This window comes from Berkeleyomyces rouxiae, assembly GCF_048999995.1.
Source record: "Berkeleyomyces rouxiae strain 22BRR77 chromosome Unknown BrBRR77_ptg000005l, whole genome shotgun sequence".
NCBI lineage: Eukaryota > Fungi > Ascomycota > Sordariomycetes > Microascales > Ceratocystidaceae > Berkeleyomyces > Berkeleyomyces rouxiae.
Window position 1 is genome coordinate 1,259,140 of NW_027396495.1, and position 24,301 is coordinate 1,283,440.

The 24,301-nt window shown below is 55.7% G+C and overlaps 7 protein-coding genes across 7 annotated transcripts; 2 read left to right on the forward strand and 5 right to left on the reverse strand.

Annotated features, from left to right (window-relative positions):
- Positions 1–1,632: 1,632 nt before the first annotated feature.
- BROUX77_005473 (uncharacterized protein) lies at positions 1,633–5,199 on the forward strand (the record flags this gene model as incomplete). Its single annotated transcript, XM_073750350.1, has 2 exons — positions 1,633–1,784; positions 1,890–5,199. The coding sequence occupies 2 exons, from the start codon at positions 1,633–1,635 to the stop codon at positions 5,197–5,199; spliced, it is 3,462 nt and encodes a 1,153-aa protein (XP_073604359.1).
- Positions 5,200–5,508: 309 nt separating this feature from the next.
- BROUX77_005474 (uncharacterized protein) lies at positions 5,509–7,425 on the reverse strand (the record flags this gene model as incomplete). The annotated part of the gene is made up of 1 exon (XM_073750351.1): positions 5,509–7,425. One exon carries the CDS (start codon positions 7,423–7,425, stop codon positions 5,509–5,511), a length of 1,917 nt encoding a protein of 638 aa, XP_073604360.1.
- A 1,029-nt stretch (positions 7,426–8,454) lies between these two features.
- Positions 8,455–9,399, reverse strand: BROUX77_005475 (uncharacterized protein; the record flags this gene model as incomplete). Its single annotated transcript, XM_073750352.1, has 1 exon — positions 8,455–9,399. The coding sequence occupies one exon, from the start codon at positions 9,397–9,399 to the stop codon at positions 8,455–8,457; it is 945 nt and encodes a 314-aa protein (XP_073604361.1).
- Positions 9,400–10,502: 1,103 nt separating this feature from the next.
- BROUX77_005476 (uncharacterized protein) lies at positions 10,503–12,669 on the reverse strand (the record flags this gene model as incomplete). The annotated part of the gene is made up of 3 exons (XM_073750353.1): positions 10,503–11,639; positions 11,823–12,568; positions 12,663–12,669. 3 exons carry the CDS (start codon positions 12,667–12,669, stop codon positions 10,503–10,505), a joined length of 1,890 nt encoding a protein of 629 aa, XP_073604362.1.
- Positions 12,670–14,263: 1,594 nt separating this feature from the next.
- Positions 14,264–15,952, forward strand: BROUX77_005477 (uncharacterized protein; the record flags this gene model as incomplete). Its single annotated transcript, XM_073750355.1, has 2 exons — positions 14,264–14,476; positions 14,576–15,952. 2 exons carry the CDS (start codon positions 14,264–14,266, stop codon positions 15,950–15,952), a joined length of 1,590 nt encoding a protein of 529 aa, XP_073604363.1.
- A 259-nt stretch (positions 15,953–16,211) lies between these two features.
- BROUX77_005478 (uncharacterized protein) lies at positions 16,212–18,887 on the reverse strand (the record flags this gene model as incomplete). The annotated part of the gene is made up of 2 exons (XM_073750356.1): positions 16,212–18,784; positions 18,848–18,887. 2 exons carry the CDS (start codon positions 18,885–18,887, stop codon positions 16,212–16,214), a joined length of 2,613 nt encoding a protein of 870 aa, XP_073604364.1.
- A 1,017-nt stretch (positions 18,888–19,904) lies between these two features.
- On the reverse strand, positions 19,905–21,364 carry BROUX77_005479 (uncharacterized protein; the record flags this gene model as incomplete). Its single annotated transcript, XM_073750357.1, has 3 exons — positions 19,905–20,389; positions 20,819–21,072; positions 21,180–21,364. 3 exons carry the CDS (start codon positions 21,362–21,364, stop codon positions 19,905–19,907), a joined length of 924 nt encoding a protein of 307 aa, XP_073604365.1.
- Positions 21,365–24,301: the final 2,937 nt, after the last annotated feature.

The following is a 24,301-nucleotide window of genomic DNA, read 5'->3' on the forward strand; positions in this document are numbered from 1 at the left end:
CTCAAAGGCCAAAGGAAGGAGGGAGTCAGCGGGCGAGCAAGTGCAAAATGCAGAGTGCAAAATGCAAAATGCAAATGCCAAATGAAGACGATGAGGTTGCAGATTGAAACGCGGGCAAACAAACGAGCAGCAGGGACGAGCCTGAACAGGTGAGGAAGGAAGGGCATGAGTACAGGCAGGTAGGTACGTAGAGACGTACATATGTATGTACATATGTACATACATACAAAGGTACATGCGAATGTACATTGTACGTAGTTAGTCACAAGAGTACAGTCAACTAACACCAACTAGTTATCTGTGTCTTCGTCAACGCGGTAGGGCCAGGGCCAGGCGAGCCGTGCACAGCCAGCCCAGCCAGCCCAGCAAGCCCACTTACCCCGAAGCACTGGAGACACAGCCAGGCTGTCCAAAGTCTGTTCTGGCGGTTGGGTGCCATGGAAGGAAGGAGCTAGGGATAGGGGAGCATCGCAACCAGGAATGGGAAGGCAAGCACAGCTGCAGCTTCCAGGTTGGGATTTATGGGTCTGTTTCACAACTTGTGCGATTTTTTTGATTTTTTTTTTTTTTTCTTTCAAGTGAGCACTCAACTGACACTGAGCTCTGAGCTCCAGGGCCTGAAATGAGTAGTAAGCAGCAAGTAATATGGAGCAAGTGATAAGGGCCTGCAGACTTTTCCCGTCGTTCTTTTTTTCAGCTGTGAATCTGTCGTGCGTGACGAGCATCTCGCCTCGCTTGCTCGCAACCTACAGCTGTGTGTCTCTCGCAGCCGCAGGTTCTGATTCTCAGCGCGCATCAAGGAAGATGGACGGCTCCTACGGCCATGCGGTGCGGGATGGGGACAACATCGATAGAGAAGCAGAAGTGGGCGATATCTTGTGCAGTGGAGACTGCGTGTGCCGGCATCCCATGCGTGTCCACAAAAGGAGGGCCACACCCACGGTCAGAATCTGGCTTGCACGACAGTCTCCAGCCCGTGTGGAGATATGCACATGTACAAAACTACATAGACTTCATTTGTTGTATCAGCCCTCCCACCACAACCACTTCTCTTCCCCTTGGCACTTATATCTTACACCCGCCCAGTTTAGTGCGCCCAGTAGCGCGTCCACTTGGGCCACTGTTGTTCCATTGTTGGCCTGTTCCTTTGGCGCTGGCGTTTTCCTTCTGGTTGCGTCCTCATCCTGTTGTCCACATTCTTATAATGCTGACCAAGCTCTATGCCCTGCCAGCTGGCGGCGGCTGTCAGTAATGGGCCTGCCACCTGTAGGGCCAAGTGGGGCAAAACAGCTTGCTCAAGCTGGCTGGTTTGCTAGGCACGCTTTGCCTGACGTGGACCTTCCGTAGTTGGAATTGGCGGTTTCCTTGCTGAGAGCTCTCGATCTTGGGCCGTGAGCCTTGACAAATCTTCTTGTTCCCATTCTTTCCGCCTCATTCACCATCCATCGCCGAGTGGACGCCACTCTAGATCCGTTTATTCCTGCTTCACTGCCAGTTTCTTTTTCTCTTCTTCATTCCATTTCGCTCTCGTCCTGCCCATTGGCTCCTGCCACGAGACCTCGCCACGTCTCGCGATAAAAGATAGCTCACTCACTGCACCACCAAACCAAACCACCATCTCACATCGCCTCCATGCTGGCCACCATGACCTCATCCTCGGCTGCAAAGGGCATCCTGGGCTTCCTCCACGATGAGGAGCCCGCTCTGCGAGTGTTTGCTCTCCAGACCCTCAACGATGATATCAACACCGTCTGGACCGAGGTTGCAGGCGCTGTTGACCAGATGTATGCTCTTCTCTTCTATTCGCTTGAACCAACCATCTCTCCCATCTGCCGCCGCTGATCAATGCCCCGACCCCCGCTTGCTAACCCCCCATCTCTTTTCTACAGCGAGACTCTCTACGAAGACGAATCCTTTCCCGAGCGCGAATTGGCCGCCCTAGTGCTCGCCAAGGTCTACTACCATCTCCAGGCCTACAACCAGAGCATGAACTTTGCCTTGGTCGCTGGCGATCTGTTCAAGCTCAACTCCCCCGGCGAGTTCGAGGAAACCATCATCTCCAAGTGCATTGATTTGTGGATTGCCGTTTCCGCACACGAGCATTCTGCCACCAAAGAGTCCAAGTCGGCCAAGGCCCCGTCAAGCTTCGCCTTCACCGACGGTGCCCTGACCTCGCCCACCACTCCCTTTTCGCATTCAAACTTGCCTTCCAAGTCGCTCTTGTCTCGCACGTCCACCGAAAACGCCCTTCTGGATCCTTCGTTCAAACTTGCCGAGGTTGGCCCCGATGGAACTGTGTCCATGGTCCAGATGCCCGACCTAAACACCCGCCGCGCTCTACAGACTGTCATTGAGCGCTTGTTCGAAGTTTGCCTCAGACAGGGAAAGTACCGCCAGGTTGTTGGCATTGCCATGGAGGCCAAGCGTCTGGACGTCCTGGGCTCCGTCATCAGACGTGCTGGCAAGGATCAGAGCCAACCCAAGGGCAAGACTGTCAGTGATACCACCCACCCCGCCGAGGACCTGATCGAGTACGCCCTTGGCATCTGTCTAGATGTCGTTCAGGAACGCAGCCTGCGTACTGAGCTGCTCCGTCTCATTCTTGATCTTCTCAACGATATCCCGTCTCCCGACTTCTTTGCCATTGCCAAGTGCGTCGTCTACCTTGACGCCGACGAGGAAGCAACAATGATGCTGCGACACCTTGTCGAGAAGGGCGACCGTGAAGCTGTAGCCAGTGCCTACCAGATTGCCTTTGATCTGTATGACAATAGCACTCAAGAGTTCTTGGGCAAGGTGCTCAAGTCCCTTCCCTCCGCTGAGCACAAAAAGGTCAAGGATGAAAAGGACGAGAAGGATGCCAAGGAATCCGACGCGCTTTTGGAGAATGACGCCCAGGATGACGAGGAGGATATCCCCGAAGAGCAATCCAAGGTCTACCGCAACATCCGCTCCATTCTTGATGGTAGCAAGACCATCAAGCTCAACCTGGAATTCCTGTACCGCAATAACAAGTCCGACTCCAATATTCTCAACAAGGTTCGGGACAGTCTTGAGAGTCGCAACTCCATCTTCCACACTGCCCTTACCTTCTGCAATGCCTTCATGAACCACGGCACCACCAACGACAAGTTCTTCCGGGATAATCTCGACTGGCTCGGCAAGGCTGTCAACTGGAGCAAATTCACTGCAACCGCTGCCCTGGGTGTTATCCATCGTGGCAACCTTTCACAGTCGCGCAAGCTTCTAGAGCCCTATCTCCCCCGTGGAGGCCCCAATGGCTCCATCTATAGCCAAGGTGGTGCTTTGTATGCCTATGGTTTAATCCATGCCAACCACGGCGCAGGTGCTCTCGAGTATCTCACTACCCAGTTTGTTGATGCCGAGGAGGAGGTCATTCAGCATGGTGGAGCCTTGGGTCTGGGTATTGCCGGTATGGCTACTGGCTCAGACGACATTCTTGAAAAGCTAAAGAGTGTTCTCTACGCCGATTCCGCTCTCAACGGTGAGGCCGTTGGTCTTGCCATGGGCTTGATCATGTTGGGTACTGGCAACGAGCGTGTCATTGAGGACATGATTGCCTACTCTCATGAGACTAGCCATGAAAAGACTGTCCGCGGTCTGGCTATCGGCATGGCCCTCATCATGTATGGTCGCCAAGAAGGTGCTGACATGGTCATTGAGGGTCTCTTGGCCGACCCTGACCCGATCCTGCGTTACGGTGGTATTCTTGCAGTGGCCATGGCTTATTGCGGTACTGGTAGCAACAAGGCTGTTCGCAAGCTCCTTCACACTGCTGTCAGCGATGTCAACGACGATGTCCGTCGTGTGGCTGTCATGAGTTTGGGTTTCATCCTCTTCCGCAAGCCCAGCAGTGTTCCCCGCATGGTCGAACTTCTTTCCGAGTCTTACAACCCTCACGTGCGCTATGGTTCTGCCATGGCTTTGGGTATTAGCTGCGCTGGTACCGGACTTGACGAGGCTATCGATCTGCTGGAGCCTATGCTCAAAGACCCCTCTGACTTTGTTCGCCAGGGTGCGCTGATTGCTCTTTCCATGATCATGGTTCAGCAAAACGAAGCCATGAACCCCAAGGCTGCCACTATCCGCAAAGCTTTTAAGAAGGTTGTGAGTGACCGCCACGAGGATGCCATGACGAAGTTTGGTGCCGCTCTGGCCCTGGGTATTATCGATGCCGGTGGCCGCAACTGCACAATTGGCCTTCAAACCCAAACCGGTAACCTAAACATGGCTGGCATCGTTGGCATGGCTGTCTTTACGCAATATTGGTACTGGTTCCCCTTCACTCACTTCCTTTCCCTGAGCTTCTCTCCCACTTCCATCATTGGTCTGGACCACGAACTTGAAATTCCTTCCTTCAAATTCCACTGCTCTGCCCGCCCTAGTTTGTTTGACTACCCGCCTGAGCAGGAAGTCAAGGCCGAAGAAGGCCCTGCTCTGGTAGCTACCGCCATTCTGTCCACCACCGCACAGGCCAAGCGTCGTGCGCAAAAGAAGGAAAAGGCCCAGCGTAGCGAATCCATGGATATTGACCCTGCGCCTGCAGCCAAGACCCCCGGCGGCGATGCCGATGACAAGATGGATATCGACGACAACAAGGACGAGAAGAAGCCTGCCGAAGACGAAGCCACCTCCAGTGAAAAGAAGGACGAAAAGAAGGACACTGATGCTGCAACTGGCTCTGCCGCCACTGACGGCAAGAAGCGCAGTGAAAAGGAAAAGGCCGGCTTCGATATGGACAACATGTCTCGTATTCTTCCTGGTCAACTCAAGTACATTAGCTTCCCCACTGGTCGCTACCAGCCTGTCAAGAAGCCTACTGGCGGTCCCATGCTTCTGATTGACACCACTCCCGACCAGCCCAAGACACTGCTGGAGGAGAAGCTCAAGAAGGTTGCGACCGAGAAGGCGCCGGTGGCCCCGTCTAGAACCACGGGTGGCGGTGCTTCTATTAGCACTCGGCCCGGTGCCAACACCGATCAGGAAGATCCTACTTTCCAAGAGCTGCAGGATCTTCTCCGTGGGGCCGTCACCACTGCCGGTACGGTCTCTGAAGCTCACAGAGGCCAGCTTGTCCTGCTGGCTGATGGCAACGACCAGGAAGAGGCGCCCCTGCCAGAGCCTTTTGACTACTTTACCGACAACGAAGAGGATGAGGCCGAGGGGGAGTCCAAGTAAGGCTTGGAGGTTACTACGCACCATGCATTTTCTATTTTTCTTAGTGTTACCTTGTAATGTGTACATTCTTCTTTAGTTTCTTCCCTCTGCATGAATTTAACAGCGTGTTCTATGAAGCCCAAAGTATTTATTAACTATTCCAATATCCCAAACTATATACAATTCTATGATGCTATAACTACTACCAGTGCACATACAAACGGAGTTGCTGTGCTGTTTTCTCCTTTGTTTGTACACGAACAATCCCAGCCCCTAAAACGGGCCAGGCGACTTTCACCGTCTCCACGCACGCATATGCTATGCTGTACCTCATTTTGAGTTTTGCGAGTGCGAGTCAACGGGCTTGCACCGCTCACACGCCCGAACCCTATGCCACGCAGTGGCCAGGTTACCTCGGGCGTTGTAGATGGAGGACTGAGCCTGGGGCTGGGTGTTGTACGTCTCGTCGGTAGCCTTGACGACGATATCAGGCGAGCAGCGGAAGGGCGCGTCAGCGGCGGCGTCGGCGGCGTCGGCGCCGCGGGGGAAGCTGAGCGAGGTCGACGGCTCGGTCGACGCGGCAGGCGCCAGCGGCACGGAGCCCGTGTACGTCCAGCGCTTCCACGCCCACGTGCGGCCGCTGCCGGTGTGGTTCTGCTTGGTGTTGTTGCAGCGGTCGTCGTCGAGCAGGTCAGCCTGGGCCCAGGTGGCGCCGCCGTCGAGGCTGATGTCGACGCGGGTAATGGCCTTGCCGCCGCCTGAGTACGCCCAGCCGCTGACAGCGACCTGTCTGGCGTCTGGTGTGGCGCCGGCATCGGCCAGCACGGCGGACGTGATGGCGCTGGTCACGGGCATTTCCTGGATCGACGGGGCGCTCTCCCAGTCGGGCTTCTTTCCGACGTTAGGGCCAAAGCACTTGTAGTCCTTGCGCTGCCACTGCGAGTAGCTTTCCTCGTCGGACAGGACGATCTTGTTGAGCCACTTGACGGAGCGCGCGGCCACGTGGCCGGGCACGAGCGCGCGCAGCGGATAGCCGTGGTCGCGCGGGATCGGCTCGCCGTTCATTTCGTAGGCGAGCAGCACGTCGCCGCGCGGGTCAATCGCCACAGACATGGGAATCGAGGCGCCGTAGGCCTCGAGCGCGGCAAAGTGCACGTGGCGGGCGTCGTCGGGCGGGTCGATGGTACCGCTGCGCACGCTGGCCACGGGGTACCCGGCGTCGGCGAGCACGTCGGCCAGGCGCACGCCGGTCCAGGTGGCCGAGGAGATGCCGCCGGTGGTCCACTGCAGGCCGTTGGTGGGGCCGGCCTCCTTGGTCATGTGGTTGCGGCGGTTGCCAGAGCACTGCAGCGTGGCGTCGATGGTGAGCGGGCGGAACTTTTGCTTGAGCTCGGCCAGCGTGTACGTGACGGTTTCGCCGTCGGCCAGCTCAATGGTCAGGCTGTGCTCGTCGGGCTTGTCGATGACGGGCACCCAGAAGTGGTTGCGCACGTAGAAGAGGTCATTGGGCGTGTGGAAGGACTCGGTGAGCGCGTAGGCCGGGCTCTCGGCGTTGCGCGGCTTGGCCGTCAGCGTGCGCAGGTCGGCGTGGCGTGCGGGGTCGGAGCTGAAGGGGTCCTCGACCGACTCTTGGGGGATTTTGCCGTCGATGAGATCGCCAGAGTGCACGTAGCCAATGAGGTACTGCTCGAGGATCTCGTAGACGTGTTCGGACTTGTGGATAGTGAAGATGTTCCAGTACGGCTCGACGCTCCCGCCAGCCGCGCGCAGAATCACATCGCCGCCGGGATGGCCAATGATCCAGTCGGTGATGTCGTAGACCTTGTCCTTGTATGTGATCCAGGGCTGGCCCGAACCGCCATCGTGCTTGCGTACCTCGGAGAGATGTATCCGCGGCAGGTCCAGCGGCTCACGGGCGTCGTCGTTTACGAGGGCGGGACTGCTGCTCGCCAGGTGCTCGTCGGGCTCGGATAAGGTAAAGCTCACGCCGGCTGCGACCAGACCGCCCGATGCCAGTAGGGTTAGGGTTCGGACAGCCCCACCGGCGCGAGGTCTCTGGGGATCGCTTCCCGCAGGCTTCTGGTTTGATGAGGGCGAAGAGGCGACGACGGGATTATTTAACAGGCGCGGCAAGCTGGAGCTCAAGAGGCGTCGTCGGCAGTTGGTTGGCCCAGGTCTCACAAAAGACAGCACAGGGCTGGGGCGCGGAGCCAGGCGGCCAAATCGAGACAAGAGCGATGTTGCCATAGTTGCTAAAATGTCGTGCTGGAGACAGGCGATGTCGCAATCGACTAAAAGATAGGCATATGATGGGGCTGGGCCGCGGAGGATGCAGTTAGCCAGACAGCGCAATATAAAAAAGAACAGAGGGCGGAAACGAAGAAAATGGGCGTGCTGCGAGTTGGTTGGTCTCTGAAGAGAAAAAAAAAAAAGGCAGTCCGTGAGATGAGTCTTGACGGCAGACAAAAGCAAGATTTTGCGCGGAGAAATAGACGGCAGGCGGCCCCCCTCTCCATCTCCCCCATCCCCCATTATTTGGGCCTGCTCTTTGGGAGCGCGCCAGATAAGGCCGGCGGAGGCACAAGAAACAGCGGCATGGAGACTCTGCGGCATAACTGGCGGATGCAGTGTTGATGCAGCGGGCGGCGGTATCTCCAGGTACCCGTGCACTGCGGCGCTGGGCGAGGGGTACCTGGGAGTACCTGGACTTGACAGAGACGCACACGCATAATGCTTGCTGTACATATGTACGTCTCTCGCGCGTTGGAGACGAGCTCTCTCATTTCCCATTATGCTCACATGATGCCCTGATTTTGAAGCCCGTCTCCAACGCTCTGGGCCATCCATGGGCAACTATCGATGTGCTAGTTACTGCTGCCACCAGCCGTCTCACTCTCTGCCGGCCAGTCCAGGCCGCCCGCCTCCAACCTGCAGATCATGGAGATGAAATCTGCATTTCAGTTTATGCCGGCTTGCTTACGAGCGGCCGCGGATAAGTGACGAGCAGTGAAAATTCTGTCTGGTGGTGGTGGCTTCTTATCTCTGCACAAGCATGTACATTATGCTTGTACATATATCAACATCATTATTGGCCCCTTGCCGACCAATGCCGCGCACAAGCGAAAGCCACAAGAACCACAGCTCAACACAAAATTATTCAGGGCACAAGTCTATTTATACCTGAGGGCGGGTTTCCTTTGCATCGAGTTTCACTGGTATTCTTGGCTGTCTAAACCCAACTCTATAACCCTAGACCCATCCCTGTAACCCCAATTCTCACAGGTGGCCCCGCTCCGACTCCCCATATCCGACAAACCGCTTCTTCTCCCCTGCCACCGTGGCCGGCGCGTGAACCAATTTCAACCAAATGCCGTCTGTCGAATAGTTCTGCCGCAGGAACTCCTCCGAGTGGTAGGCCGCGTTAGTCTTGTTGACATAAACCGGGATTTGCCCGCCCGAGTTGTTGCAGTCCAGCAGGACCGGAGTCTTCTGGCGGACTGCGGCTGCGTCTTTGCCGCGAGCCCGCGGAGTCCAGCTGCCCCAGTCGCCGGCAATGCCGTCCAGCGAAAAGGCAATGTCGTCGTAGAGAACGCTGGCGTTGCGCGCCCCGCCCAGCCGCGCTAGAAGCATCACCGTGCCGCGCGTGATTACCGTCCACTCGAGACACTGGTCGGCGGCGGCAGCAGGCGGCTCCGAGACGGTGGGCACGGCGGTGCGGATGGTCATGGGGGCGGTGCGGATGGTGTTGGTATTGATGCTAGATAGGACGGCCTGTGTGGTAGTCAGGTTCAGGAACGGCGCGGTCCCATTGACGTCAGCCGGAGCACTGTTGTTGATGGGAGCGGTAGTGTTTCCTACGGTGTTGCTGCTGCTGCTGACGGTGCTGTTACTAGTGCTCGTAGTATTTCTGTCAGCGGCGTCGTTGATAGCAGGAGGAGCCCCGCTACCCCCGGGTGTCAGATTGGCCAGAGACGTGTCATTCAGCGGCACAGAAGTGGTGGTTTCATTCTCTGTGGTGTACATGGTCCAGAACAGCGGATTGCCTTCAGCGTGCGAGTACCAGCGCAGATACCACGCAATGGTTTGGATATCGCCAACCTCGAGATTCTGCGTGACCGCGCCAGGGTAGTCGTAGCAAATCAGCTTCTCGGGCTCAGAGGCACACTGGCCCGCTGCAAGCCCCGGCAGGCAAAGCAAGAGTGGCAAAAGATGAGACTTCATGGTCATGGAGGTTACACACAACGCACGTCAAAGGGGAAGAGGCAGATGAGTGTCGGCGATGCGATGATGGAAGACTGACGAGGCAAAGCAAAGAAATTGCCATGACATGGAAGATGACGAGTGATGAGTCAGGCCACACCACGAGAAGGCTCATGTCTTTATAGTACACGGCCGAGTGGGATATCATCTCTTCTCAGCATCCAGCCAGGCGGAAGCTGTTCTTCTCTTCCCATCTCTGGAATCATCGAGGAGGTGTGTCACTCTAGAGACACAAGCAAACGCTCTTCTCTGGGAGGAAAGCTGGATCAAATGTATGAGCCCCTAAACCAACTACAGCCCTGGGCTCCGGTTTCATGATACATGACATGGCGGCTGTCATGTATCCGGATAGCGAGCCTCTTTGTACGACCTTGTCCTAGAGCATGAAGCGAAAGGGGTGTCACTTGGGAGCAAGTGGCCAACAAAATACCGATACAGACGACTCAGTAGAGTATGAGACCATGACGCCCAGGGAGCATTCAGCAGGTGCGTATCGCGGGACACATGGGCTTGGCGGGTTTCTCATTGAAAGCCAACGGCTTTCAGTGTTTAATGAAAGTGCTACCGACGGGAGCGGCGCCTCGCGTTAAAGTCCGAACAAACACGGCTATGAGGGCAACAGGCGGCAGCAGCCAATGATGAAAAAAAAGAGAGAAGATATCACGGGGGAAATAATGGCTGGCTGGCTGGCTTGCTACATGTATCTGTGCTGATTGCTTAGACAAAGAGACCACAAGACAAACCTCTCTCGTCAGCTGGACAAGAGTAAAGACACAAGACGGAAATACACAGAAGACGAGAGAAGCTGCTGAGGCGGCCTGATACTCTATCTGATCTGATCATCATAACCAGCCACCAAGAGAAGCAATATTGTCTCAACTTGTACTAGGCCCTGGGCCCACGACTACTTGTCCGTCTTCTTACACATAAGGCCCTGTTTTTTTTCATCTCTTCTTTCTTTGCATCGATTTATACATGATCTTCTATTCTAAATAAAGTTTCCTCTTTGCTTGCCAGTCATTGTCCATCTATAAACTACCAGTCACTTCAGAGCCATGCGCCTTCTACAGCTTCACTCCTCCACTAACCATTATCGTCCAGTCGGTTTCAGTAAACGGGACGTACGTATCACCCTTGAGCCAGTACATTGTTCCGGAGTCGACCTTTTCAGGATCAACCCCCTGGGTGCGGAGGCCGTGCTTGAGCTGCTTAAAAGTGCTTGTAGCCTCCATCTCGGGCATGACGCGCAGGAAAATAGGCCGGGCATACTTTGGCAGCGTGGCATTGACGTGGTCTGCCAGGCTCTTGAGCGCCTCGGCTGACGGCTGGCCCTGTACATCGGCGGTGAATACAATGGCAGCACAGCCGCAGCGGCCATCGTGGTGCGGCAGTTCCACGCCGTATACGTTGGCCTCGTGGACAAGCGGGTGCTGGCCCACAAGCTGGCCAACCTCGGCTGTCGAGACGTTTTCGCTCTTCCACCTGAACGTGTCGCCGATGCGGTCCGAGAAGAAGACGCGGCCCTCGTCATCCCAAACCACCATGTCGCCTGTGCGGAACCACGCATCGCCCTTGCTAAAGACGTTGCGCAGGATTTTGGAGTTGGTGGCATTCTCGTTGCCATAGTATCCCTGGAACCGCGATTCCACGTCGTCGGACGGCAGGCGGAACATGAGCTCGCCTGGCATGCCCGCCTTGACCTTTCGACAGAGGCCGCTCTTGGGGTGGCGCCACGGCTGGTCGGCCAGGGGGTCGACTTCCACGACCTGCACATTCATGGACATGAGCATATTGTACAACCAGCCGTTGCGGCCAATGGCGCCCTGGGTAAAGTTGTTGCGTGACAAGTTCCAGATAGCGAATGGGCCTTCAGTAGAGGCATACCACTCGGCAATACAATCAATGCCAAAGCGCTGTTTGAACTTGTTCCACACGTCTGGCCGCAGGCCGTTGCCAAAGGCCGTGTGAACCTTGTGGGTTTGGTCCAGAGATTTGCCCGTCTCAGGGTCGATCTGTGGAGGTGCAGCCAGCAGATAGCGACAGGTTTCTCCGACATAATGGATCACTGTAGCATCGGCTTGCCGCACTTCGTCCCAAAACGTCTTTGTGGAGAATTTGCGCGAGAGAGCAATGGTTGAGCCGGCTTCTAGAACATTGAGGAAACCTAAAAGTGAAGCAGAGCTGTGGTACATGGGCATTGCCTGAGACAAGGATTAGCATTAGCAGCGTGGCGGGCGGCGATATCACGGAGAGGGGAGAGGGGAGAGGGGAGAGGGGAGAGGGGAGAGGGGAGAGGGGAGAGGGGGCTATTCCGGGCTTGGAAAGAGGAGGGGACGGCGAGTGACGTCACAGGCGGACAGCCGACAGAGCAGCACAGCACATACCGTGAAGAACACGTCCTTTTCGGTCAGCCGCAGCAACCGGGCACAAAAGTTGCTGGACACGGTGGCCTTGCCCCAGGAAATAATTGCCGGTTTGGGCAGGCCTGTGGTACCCGAGGTGTAGATGAGCATAGCAATGTTCTTGATGTCGTCCTCGTTGCGCAGCTGGTCGGGGTAGCGCTTGGCTGGCATCTGGCGGATCTGTGCGTCAAGATCTGGCGTGACGATGACCAGCTCGACGCCGGGAATCGATAGCATGACGGACTCGGTAAAGCTGGCCTGGATGTGCGGGTCGGCCAGGACGAGCCTGGTTTTGCAGGCGCGCACGCAGTGGGCGAGCGGCTTGTCGACCAGGTTGTAGTTGATGAAGGCGGGCTTTGCGCCAATGGCCCACAGGCCGAACCAGAGGAAGACAAAGGTCTCGCTGTTTTGGAAGTCAATGGCCACAATGTCGCCCGGCTTGACGCCCTTGGTTTCGCGGAGCCACGAGCCGTAGGCGAGCGCGGCGGCATAGGTCTGCGCGTAGGTGTAGGAGCGGCCGTCGAATTTGACCAGCGGCAGAGACGCGCGCGAAGAAGATTGCGCCCATCGCTCCAGCGTGTAGAATTGGTTCAGGCCGTTGGTCTTGGAGCGGATAAAGGAGCGCAGCGCTGATGGTATCACAGACTTGACCAGATGGTAGTCATACCAGAGACTGGCGCGGGCGTTGATGTAGGCGGCCGTGCCGACCAGCCCGGCAGCAGCAAGGGCTAGACGGAGGAGATGGTGTTAGTGGACGGGGAGGGGAGAGGGGAGAGAGAGAGACAGAGGTATAGAGCATGGGAGTGTGTGCATGAGGCTTACCAGACATGGCGATACCGTTCTACTCAAGCTACTTGCTGTGATTCTCAACGTGATAGTGAGAAAGCCCAATTAATATAGCAGCAGGACGCTTTTGGGCGAGGGAGATCAAGGCGAAAACAGGCTGTCCACGCGTTATTCGTCTTCTTTTACTGGAGCGCGGGCCGAGACCAAGTAAAGAAAGCCCCGGCTTGACAGGTCTTGCGACGTTGCACTGGTCCAAGCAGGAAGAAGAGAACGAGGAAAAGAACAAGATAGTTACCAACACCAAGAGAAGACCCGACGAGATAACAAGAGCCAAGAAGAAGAAGAAGAAACAAAAAGAAAACAAGACGCACGCCCCGCGCAAATGTTTCCGTTGAGTATGCGCCGGCGACCGGAAGTCCAAGGCGAGTTTCTTTAGCAAGTCAACACTGTTTTGATAGTTGCAACGGGTCTGATCCAGGAGAAGCGAACGGAGTGATACTAAGGCTAATCTAGGGGGACTCGGGAATTGCGCGTTGCTGCTGGCGAGGGTAGGCGATGCGATGGAGGGCAGAGAAGATGGAGAGAGCAAGTATTAGGTGGGCGACAGTGTAAGAGGGACAAAGAACAAGACAGAAACGAGAGACCACAAAAACAAAGCCGCCATGGACCGGCTCGCGGCTGCTGCAGGACGACGAGCGAACGAATCACGGGCAGAAATAAAAATAAGATGGCCAGACCAGCCCATGGGTGGGCGTGAACGCCATGTCCAGGGCCAGCCGGGCTGGTGTGTTTTTTTTTCTTTTTTTTTCTTTTCTTTTCTTTCACACGGCTACAGCCAGCTTTGGCAGACCTGAAGCCTGAAAGCCTCTCCCCGCGGCCCGCTGGAACGTGGTCCTCAGGGGCTGTGCACAGAGAGGAGGTCCCCTGTGCCTGTGTCACTGTTACGCTGTGGCTTTGAAGCTCAAGTCGTGTCGTGTCGTGCTGGTTGGTGCAGGATGGCCCGGCCCAATGAAGCAAACGAGCAGAGCTGGCTGGCTGGCGGCGTGTACCTTTGTACATCTTAGTGCTGCGCTCGCTGTGCCTGTTTCCTGTGCCTCGGTGACATCATGGCCTGGCCGAGCCTGGGCGTTGTTGGCCTGAGACTTATCGAGCCTTTGGCCCGTGGGCTGTATATAAAGGATGTGGCGCTACGCTTATTTCTAGATATCCGGCGGGCCGCTCTTGTGCCCATGGAGCAGGCGCAGAGAAATGGAAGACTCGGCAGGGCGCGCATCCGCGAAGCTGAGAAGCACGATTGATTCATTTCATAGCATCCAAGTCCGTCCATTGATTAGCCAGTCGCTGATGTCATGTAGCTCCAGGTACCGGTGTACTTGTGTCGCTGCTTACACGTCATCCCCTATTACATAAGCAGAGCCTCCTTCGTAAGCGCCACTTACATCTGTGGCGTTCTGATAACGCTATCGCATCGTGGCCATCCTTAGCTCCAGCTTCTCGCCGGGCGTCCAGGAGAGCTCCGCACGCAGGTTTCCATGTGACTTGCCCGCAACCCGCGCTGTTGTTTTTTATTTGCTGCTGCTGCGATTCCCGACAGCCCATTCACTCGCTTCCCCGGCCAATTGTTTCTCCGCACCGCCATGTCCGTGGCAGACGCGCCAGGGCGCCCCGCCGCCCCGGCCAAAAAGGACCCGCCGCCCCAGTCGCTGGCCGACCAGCGCCGGCGCATGATGGTCGTGCTTTCGTTCTGGGCCGTGGTGCTGTTTCTCGGCGTCCCGATCTGGTGGAGGCTGACGGCGATCTACCGCGCTGCGCTGCCGCTGGACCAGATGCAGCAGTGGTCCGATGGCAGGGTATGTCTTCTATTCTATCCCCCGGGTTCCGGGCCCTCCTAGACTACAGGTCTATGTATCCCGCCCTGGACGTCCGCTCTTTTCTAACACCCCGCCTAGGCTTGCCGGTCCGTCTTCCCGCTTCAGATCTCCGTGCGCGCCAACTCCATTCCCAACTCGGACGCTGAAACGCTGGTCCGCCTGACCCAACACGCCATCGACGACCTCAATGACTTTTCCGGCCACCATCTGCGCCTCCAACTGGACTCGCCAAGCTCGTCGCTGGCCGACCCTCGATCGTCTCCAGCCCTGATCCTTGATCTTAAGCCCGGCGACAGCATCGGCGCCAACCTCGACCCCCACGCGCCCGTTCTCGCCGTGACCTACCCGCCAAGCGCCGTGCCATCGCACTCTGCCGCCTCGTCTCCGCTGGCCAGCTACATTGCGTCCGAGTTGCAGGCTACCTTCACTGAAGAGCGTGCTATTCTGCTGTACCTGACATCCGGAACCCCGGCTTCTGGCTCTCGTAGCCAGGGCCTGTCGCCTCAGCTAACAGAGGTCTTGGATAAGCGATCAACGCGTCTGATACAATATGCGCCGGCATATCACCTCACATTTTCCCTGTTTACCGCTGGCGCCACGCCCAACGGGTGGGATGTTGAGGCCGCCATTCAGGAGTATATCCAGCCCATGCTGGAGGTCCTCAAGCCAATCCACAACTTTACGATTGATACCCAGGTGCAGCTATACTCGCCTCCTGGCGTCCATTCGCCTGTTCTGGGCAAGGAGGATCTGTCTTCATTCATTAATGGTGCCGAGTGGTCTCTGCCGCCTGCTATCGGCGAGGCACCGACAATCAACTTCATTCTCTTCGTTGGAAACCAAACCATACAAATGGCCCAGTCCGAAGCCAACTCGGGCGTTTCTCAATCCTGGCTTATCCCCAAATGGGGGTCCGTCTACCTCTTGCCTCTCCCCACAGACGTCGACCATGTCCCCGCCGACACTCTCAAGGACCCCATGCTGACCTTTACCGGTCATCTCCTCTCGCTCCTGGGCACGCCCCAGAGCGGATCTCTCCCACTCCGCCTATCAACCCTATCACGTATCCGGTCTGCCGACCTGCTCAAGCACGCCTCATCGAGTCTGGGCTCTCTAGCGCGCCTCTCACAGGCTCTCACGTCCATCTCAATCCCACAGAGCGTTGCAAACGGTGTTTCCAAGAGTCTCTTTCACCTGGAAAAAGCTTGCTCGACCCTGGGCTCAGCCGAGGCGCTGGAACACGCCCGCATCGCTGACGCCGAGGCTGAGCGCGCCTTCTTTGAGAAGAGCATGGTCGGCCAGCTGTACTTTCCCGACGAGCACAAGATTGCCGTGTATCTGCCGCTCTTGGGCCCGGTTGGCACGGCCCTGGTCATGGGCCTGATTTCCGAGCTTAAGGCGTGGAAGAAGCGGCGCCAGGAAAAGAGCAAGACCAAGGCCCAAAAGTCTCAGTAGACTCGGAGACGGCTTGGCTTGCTTTATGTTTCTTTTATGTCTGTTTGTCGTTTGGGAGTTTTGGTTACATGTCTTCATGTCGTTGATTTTTGGTAGTCAAGCTGCTGTCTTTACTTGTCCTTTTCTTTTTGTACTCGTAATATCACAGAATCAAGCATAAATTTGGGTTAAACGTGTTCAATGAAAGCAGAAAAGCAAAAACAAAAAATCAAATCTATCTCGGTTTGTTCGACATCTTGTCTGGTCCATTCCACCAACTTCAAACCCTGCGCTCAACATCCTCTTCCTCCTCGTCGCTATCAGCAGTGGGACGGTAGGTGGCGTCCTTGATCTTCCGATGTCTGATGCTCCTGGTCTTGGCCTTCTGCTCAGCAGCAATAGCCCGCCTAGGCCTGGTAGATCCCGGAGAACCAGCCTCCCCGTCCGCCTCAGTATTGTCCTCTCCCGCACCCACCGAGCTTGCCACTGACATGTTCTCGTCAGCTTCACTGCCACTCGCAGCTCCGCCATCTTCACGCTCAGCATCATCCTCAGCATCTCCAACAGCGCTATTGACATCGTCTTCATCTTCACTCAGGTCCTCGGCATCTACACGGCCGTTGTCACACTTGGCGGTGCTATGCGGGATCGGCCCGTCGCCCTTGTACGGCGGCCACGGCAGCAGCCAGTTGTTCTTCCACTTTTCATTGTTCGGGTCGTTATCCCACACCGCCTGGCGGTTGTTGCTGCCGTCGGCCGGGAACATGGTGTGCGTGTAGAGCGGATAGTCGCGGAGGAACTGCGCGCGCACGGCGGTAATCATCAGCTTCTTGCCCCCGTATCTCTTGGAGAAGTCGATCCAGCCGCTGTGGTTCGGCAGCCCGACGCCGTCGACGTCCGGGTCGCCCAGCCGGTGCGGGATTCCGCAGCCGGACCGCGGGTCTTCGTGTGCCGCCAGCTGGTCGGCGGCGCACGGCTCGTTCTTGCGCGTGATTTTGAGTGGCGCGCAGCGCAGGCAGCGCGAGCAGTACATGGTCTTGGTAACGAAAAAGTCTCTGTCGTCTTCAGCCCATGTTGGAGACTCGGCGCGCCAGTTGCTGTCGGTAGTTTTGCTGGTGCGGAGACCCTTGAAGGCGAAAGCGGTTGTCTGAGAGTCTGGTTCAGGCAAAGGGGAAGCGTACCGCGCGGCGCTAGTCTCTTTGGCACGGGCTCTGCGCTTGGATATTGAGCTGGGGATAGTTTCCGCGTCAGAACCATGTCCTTGCTGGCTCTTAGTGGCCCGGGTAGGCTGACGCCTGGTGGGACTAGCCGTGTTCCGGGGCGTGGGAAGAGGACCGGTTCTGTTAGTCACGGGAGTTTGACAGACGTATTTCGTGACGGCTGTTTCTCCGGAGGCTTCATTGTCTTGAACAACCTTGTTCATGTCCTTGTTGTTCTCCTCCAAATATGTATTATCGCCAACAGCGTCCTTCTGGCTCGAAGATGGCTTCTTGACATGGTTGCCGGTGCGTGCACGCTTGGAAGTCCCTTTGCCAATGCTCATGTTTTCATCTTCAGCTTCACTTCCATCTTCAGCTTCGTCTTCATTCTCATCCGCGCGGCCACGGCGCTTGCGGCTGGGAATCAGCTCGGGGTACAAGTCAAAAGGAGTCAGAGCGGGCTTGACAGTAGGCCGATCGCCACAAATAGTGATATGGCCACAGCGAGTCTGGAGGCTCCAGCCCGACAAAAACTCGCAGCAGCAGTACGGGCAATACCTGCCCAAGGTCCCCGAGTAGCCACGGCATTCCCGGGCGTGCAGCGCAACATTCTCATTCTTGCCGCTGTCCTGACAAAAGCCACACAGCGCGCAGGTGACCACCGCCTCATCGGCATCGGCGCACTGGTGCGGGAAGATGCCGCCCAGGAGCGAAGCCGTCTCGGCATCGGGCAAATCAAGCTCGCCGCACGTGGCGCACCACACACGGTCGTCCGGGACGCCGGGCCGGCACGTCAGATCGTGGTGGTTGCGGTCCGCGCTGTCGTCCAGGATCCGGTGGTCGCGGCCGCAGCGGTCGCAGAACGAGTATGCAATTTCATCCACGTGTGCGACATTGGGTTCCTGGCTCTGCGAGGCGGAACGGTCTATGGCAGGGCCATGCGCCCTCTTGCTAGCCAGGGCGTATCGGCCTGGGCCGTGGGCCGTGGGCTTGGTCTTGAGAGCGGGTTCGTCGTCAAAGATGCTGGTCAAGTCCGAAGTTGGGGAACGACTGTCGGCGTCGAGGGCCGGCTCGCGCTGCTGCTCCTTCATTGCCCTCTGGCATCTTCCCTTTGCCGCCGCGCGTAAAGGCATGACTCTGATGCTAGGATGCGTCTCCATTAGGTGCTCGTCCCGCTGCTTGATATCCATCACGCTGAATTTGGGATCGTGGCAGATCGGACACGGGTCTACTGGATGGACCTCGTCAAAGTGTCTTGCGAGAGTAGAAGGCTTGGTGGAAGCACTGATGAATCCGCAATCTACGTAGGGACACTCAGTGAACTGCTCGCCAACACGTGAGGCAGCGTTCGGATCGACCGTGTACTTCTTGGAGTCTGTTTTCCGCCTGACAAGCGGGGATATGGTGTCTCGCGACGTGCGCCAGCGCTCGTAGCAAGGTTGGAGTCTGCCGGTATTGCGGTCAAATGTCGAGCTCAGGTCCACAGGCTTGGCGGCCCCGGTGTACTCAAACGCTGGAACAAAGACTTCGTCTTGGTCGATACAGGCTCCAGGCGGTTCGGGCAGAGGATCCGGTGTGGTACTTTCAAACACGAACTGGAACCCGCGTGCAGACGTTTCACTGCTGATACTGTGGGATTGCTTCTTCGAAGAGGCTGGTGTTTGTTAGTATGAATGCTCAACAGACTTTGGCGATAGCGGGGGAGTGAGTGGCTTACAATCCGGGTTGTAGAATTGGAATTCTCTGTAGATGGTCATGGTGGAACAGAGTCTGAATTCTGGCGAGACGTTTGTTGGTGGGGTTATATATAGAAAGTAAATGAGGCGCAAAACAATAGTAAGAATGCCGTGGACAGTAAATGAATCACGGGGAATAGTTTCTCAAGTCATGACTCGAAGCATGGCGAAGCTTCTGGCTTTTATTGTCATGATGTAAAGGGCGCTATGATTTAGCAAGATTGAATTGAATGGCTTTGACAACATCTCGTTTCTTCGACGTCGACCTGGCTTTCTTGAGAATACCAATGGGATCTTTTGATACTATCCTCTTGATGCTTTTCCAGAGTCATTGTCTTTGATAGCAACTTTTGTCTTTGGCACATGCCAACACTCTCAGTTTCTTTATTAACGCGGAGTCGCGCTTCCTTGAAACACGTTCTTCCTTTCTTGGAGCATCCAGAATATTCTTTACGCATACATGTACTAGTTAGTTCATGCTTAAAGATAAAGAATACCCTCGGACTAGGAGAATATCTTTCACTGTGTCAAGCCGCCAAGACACCACCTTTAAAGACCAACAAAGAACGCATGGTCATAACCAACTACCCCAGACTTCCGCCTGTCGCGCAGGTAGCACTTGTGAAGACCCTGGTCTCTTTCCTTTCCCCCTCCCCCTCTCCACTGATTCTTTAGCAGAGACTCAGCTGGCGGTCCACATGCATGCAAACCCAACAAAGACATGACCCGGCTGCAGGACCCCAGAAGGGCGGATACAAGCATGTTGGTATGTACAGCCTTTTGTTTCTACTCGTTCCAAGCAATCAGGACCTTCAGCTACTAGAGTTTGGTTATCGTAAATTCCCCCAGAAAGTCAGGAGAGTCCACCGCGTTCGACATGGCTCCAGCCCACGCCGTAGATTTACACCGCAACGTTCAAGATGGCTTTAGCAAGGGAAAAAAAAAAGGGAAAAGTGTGCAATTACTGCATAACTAGGCATTAAAAAGACAAAAGCTCCCATCCATCCTCCCTCCCACACACCCGGCCCATGGTTCCGGCTAGCCCCAGGCTGGAGGTTCAAAATCGCTCATTTCCGGCATATTGCGTCCCAGATGGGCATTTTGAGCAACGGCCACAGAATTCATAGGGTATAGAGGGGTAGTCTGAAGAACATCGGCAGGCGAAGTGTTCATTGGTCTACTATTCATCCACAAGGAAAAGCCAGGGTCAGCCACATGGGACACTGGATTCCCGGGGGAAACGCTATGTAAAGACTGATGTTGTCGTTGTTGCTCATGCAGCTCAGGGTTCTCCAGGTGCTGAAACGCCTCCGCCTCCATATTCAGCGCAGACACGTAATGGCTGCTCGCCGAAGCCAGGATATTGTTCACAATGAGCGGCATGCGTCGGCTGAGCTGGTCGCGCGTCCCCTGATCCAGATCCGGGAAGTTATACTCAATGGCCTGCGGAAGTTGGTCCAGGGTAACACGCTCCAGATAGGCCTGATAGTTACGAATTCCATCATCAACTGCGGTGCTGTAGTCTGGAAAAAGGAAAGAAAATAGGCGCAAGCAAGGAATGACGTTAGTTTTTTCGGTGACACAAGCCAAACACGGCAGGAGAAATAAAAGAGGGAAAAAAAAGGGGAGGAAAGAACGCAGCAAAGACCAATACCGCAGAAGGAAGGGGGGTGGCAGGCGGGGGAAAGAACGGCAACATCAGACGAAATCTTATCAATCAGTGGAAATTGATAATCAAGTACAAAGTGCCGGCTAGTAAGTTACACTAGTAGACTCGCCACGCCAGGGCAGAAGACAATGGGAAGAGGGGGCTTTTTTTTATAAAAAAAAGAAAAAGGGCAGAAGTGGCAGATGAGATAAAAAAACCGGTTTGGAGCGATAGTGGCAAAAAAAACGAGGAATGGGAAACGGAACAAGGAGCTACCATGTTCGAGTTAGTTGATGCTGCTTACACGGAGAAGGAATAGTCGATAGCTCGTCTGTTGGGAAAAGAATCTGGTAGATGTCCTGCCACTGCATGTTGCGCTTCTTTGCCCGCAGCTTCTTTTCGACGGCCTGGCCAAAGCCCAGCTCTACATCTATTTGCACGGGCACCTGTTCGCAGCGTGGTTGTCTGTCTTGGTGGTCAGCCAGCTGTGGCCGCCGCTCGAATTCAAGGCCGCAGCGTTCGCAGATGAAGTACATGTGGCGGCGGTACAAATGCTCTCTGGGAACCGGGCGGGTGGTGCAGGTTGTGGTGTGTTAGCCGTGTTGATTCCAGCCAGTGTTTTCAAGATATGCGGCACCCAGTGAAAGAAAAGAAATGTCACTCACTTGAGGCGGGGAATCGTGGGAAATCCCGGCCCGGCGCAGGACCGTTCTAATCGGGGCCCGTTCCTGTTCCTCTGGAAGTAGGGGCAGGCAAGTTTTAGCCCCGACTCGTAGGAATCGGCGACAAAGGCCGGAAGCAATGCGGTTACTGAGGCCGAAGCCGAGCCGGACTGTTCTTCAGGCTCCATGGGCTGTGTGTTGTTGTATTTGCGGTTTTATTCGTCCGTCTCTCTTGATGGTTTGTCGTGGTCTGGTCCGTAGTTCCGTGATCTTCTTTCTCGTGTCGGGGGCTCAAGGGTTTGGAAAAGTCTCGAAGATGGTCGGCCTTCGGGGGCTCGTCGAATGGGATGTTGCGTCTTATCTGTTGCTGAGATTGCAATTTGTTTTCGTATGTAGCGAATAATGGCACTAGCCTGATGGTCGTAGTGTCGAGATGTAGGTGGGGCTTGTCGGTCATGTGGCTGTTGTTGTTGTCACTGTGTGGTCGCTCATGCTGCAAGTGTTGCCATCCCAGGCTGAGATACTCGAGAACTGGGCCCTATTGCCGCCGGGTGTTCCTTGGTGACGTTGCAGCCGAGCAGTTGGACCCTGTATCCGCCGGGTTTTCTTGTGCTCAGCCCGGCGCCACTAACTGCAGATGCACTACGACAGTCGCTTTTGTGATGGCCTAGAGAAGAAGGGAGGGGGGAGGGGGGTCTAGTCAGGATCTGAGATCAAGTCATGAAAGGGAAATCCCTGCTGATATCGTACCGTCGCCTGCGTCTAGGACAAGAAGCGGAGATAGAATGCAGACTCAAGCTGCAGAGCGGTGTAGATTTATTACTTGGCGCCGTTGAGAGGTGTTTCGTTGAGAGGGCCGGATACTCCCGCCATATATGTATGTGTGTGTATATAACCCGAGACAAAGACAGCCACTATGACACATCAAAGCCCCGTGCTCAGTCTGGATACCTAACTGTTAGCTGTGAAGGCTATCAGCACATCATCGTTCGAGTCCTGTAAGAAGTGTGCAGTGTCGATAAATCGGCGGGTGGAACTGGCGGCGATGTAGTCTTGTTTTGATATCACTACACGGACAGAGGTACCTACTCAAGATCACGGGAGGGCGCAGCAGTGGCAGAATCAGCAACGTGATACCAGATGTTATGGGCAACTAACTAGTCAGTTATTCCTAGCAAGGAAAGTTCTTCGTCCGGCCTGAAACTATCAGGTCCAAGTCGGCTGTGGACCAACCAATCGGCTGCTGCAGCTAGATGCCAAAGCTGCCAGGTAAGATACATGGGCTGTGGGAAGGGAGACAGCGCAAAATGGAAGTGGGAGGGCAGAATTGGGAGTCCCGGTCTGGATTTGGGTCGGTATACCTGTACACTAGCCGTATACAAGTAGACGGCCCCCAGAGAGAACGACAGGAGAAGCAGGTGGGAGTCCGGGGAAGGGATAGCAGGGCGCGGGTAGTTCTTTGGGTTCAGTGCACATACAGCATATACTGGCAGTGGGGGTGGGAGTAGGAGTGGCATAGCAGCATAGACAGCGGAGTCTTGGCCGGGCATGGACGACCCGCCTGAGGCACAACTCGCTTGAAGTCTTTGGGCTTCTAGGCCTGTGTCAAGGCGGCCAGAGGAAACGCCAGAGTGGGAGTGAGAATAGCCAAGCAAGATGTGTTGGGATGGGCCATACGGGACGTGGAAAGGCGAGCAAGCGTACTCACAGGATGGTTACATGTCCAAGCAGATAGCAGTTAGTCGACATCGGGCCAAGATGAGGTTGCGACATTCTGGCCCAGAGCGCGGCACGGGCGGCGACGGCCGCAGCGCAACGGGCTTGTGAGCAAGTCTGCTGCCAACCCATCTGTAGCAGTATGCGTTTGTCTCTGTGGATTTGTGTCTGGGCGCGATTGGCATCACATCACATCTCATCACATACATGCATCATACATGATTACATACGTGTGTGAGGGGAGCAGAGGAGGGGTAGGAGGAAGAAGGGATAGGGGGGGGGGGGATTAGACGAGCCACGTACAGATATACTGGATTGTGGAATATCTTCAGCAACTCCACACCTCTCTCTTTTGACGTGGCATGACGCCCGATATGAGCAAGAACAGACCCAGGTCCAGGCCTTGGTCCAGATCAGACTTTGTAGAGAGATATACATATGGAGGCTTACAAACACACTCGGGCCAAGCTGCGGCGATATAGTGACGATATTGGATCCAAGCAAGTTTCTCCGCCATCAAAATGTGCTAGCCACCCACGGCACGCCACTAGCCGCTGCGGGAGCGTCTTTAGCTTTGACTTTCGCACCACTGCATTCCGGTGTGTTTCCAGGGCTAGCAAATCGCACATCAGCAGGAGGAGCGGCCATGTGTGTCTTCCTGTTTCGTTTCCCTCTCTCTCTCTCTCTCCTCTCTTCCAGCTATCTGTATCTCTTTTTCCTATCTCTCTCTGTCTGCCTCCCTGATGGTCCATTCATGCACTCCGGCTGCGGGAAAGGTCTAGGAGCGGGCGGGGCTGAAGAAAATGAAACATAGCAAGACGGGTGTTTGCATGGAAGCCAGAGCCATGAAAAGCACCCCCGTGAGCCCGCAGGCAGCCTGGTCTTCAGCTGGTACTAGGACCTGTGCTTGCTTGTGCCTCTTGTGCTTCTTGTGCTTGTGCTTCTTGTGCTTGTGCTTGTGCTTGCGCTCTTGCGTCTGCCTGTGCCCCGTCTCCAGTGTCGCCCTCGGCCCTTTCGTCACCCACGCCTGGCCTGGCCTGGCCTTGGAACTGCGGCACTTTCTCGCCGATTCCGCCCATAGGCCCAAGAAAATTGTGCCAGTCTACCTGTCCGGGTCCCTTTGTTGCTAGGGCACTGTTGCCACCCATGCTGGGTGCTTCCGTTCCTGAAAAATTTGGTTGTGTGCGTTCTCTTCACTGGTTATGCATTCCTCCATTGCGCAACAGCGCATTTAGATAGAGTCCTGCCCCCCCTCCCCTCCTCCCACTCGCCTAGTTCGTCTGGTCCGTCTCTCCTGTCTCTCGGATTGGATTCAGGGTTTTCTTGTGCTTCGATCCGTTCCTGCTAGCCCGCAATAGGCCGTTTGATGTGCTTCTAGTGCCATAAGCAACACTCTTTAAGCCGCTGGC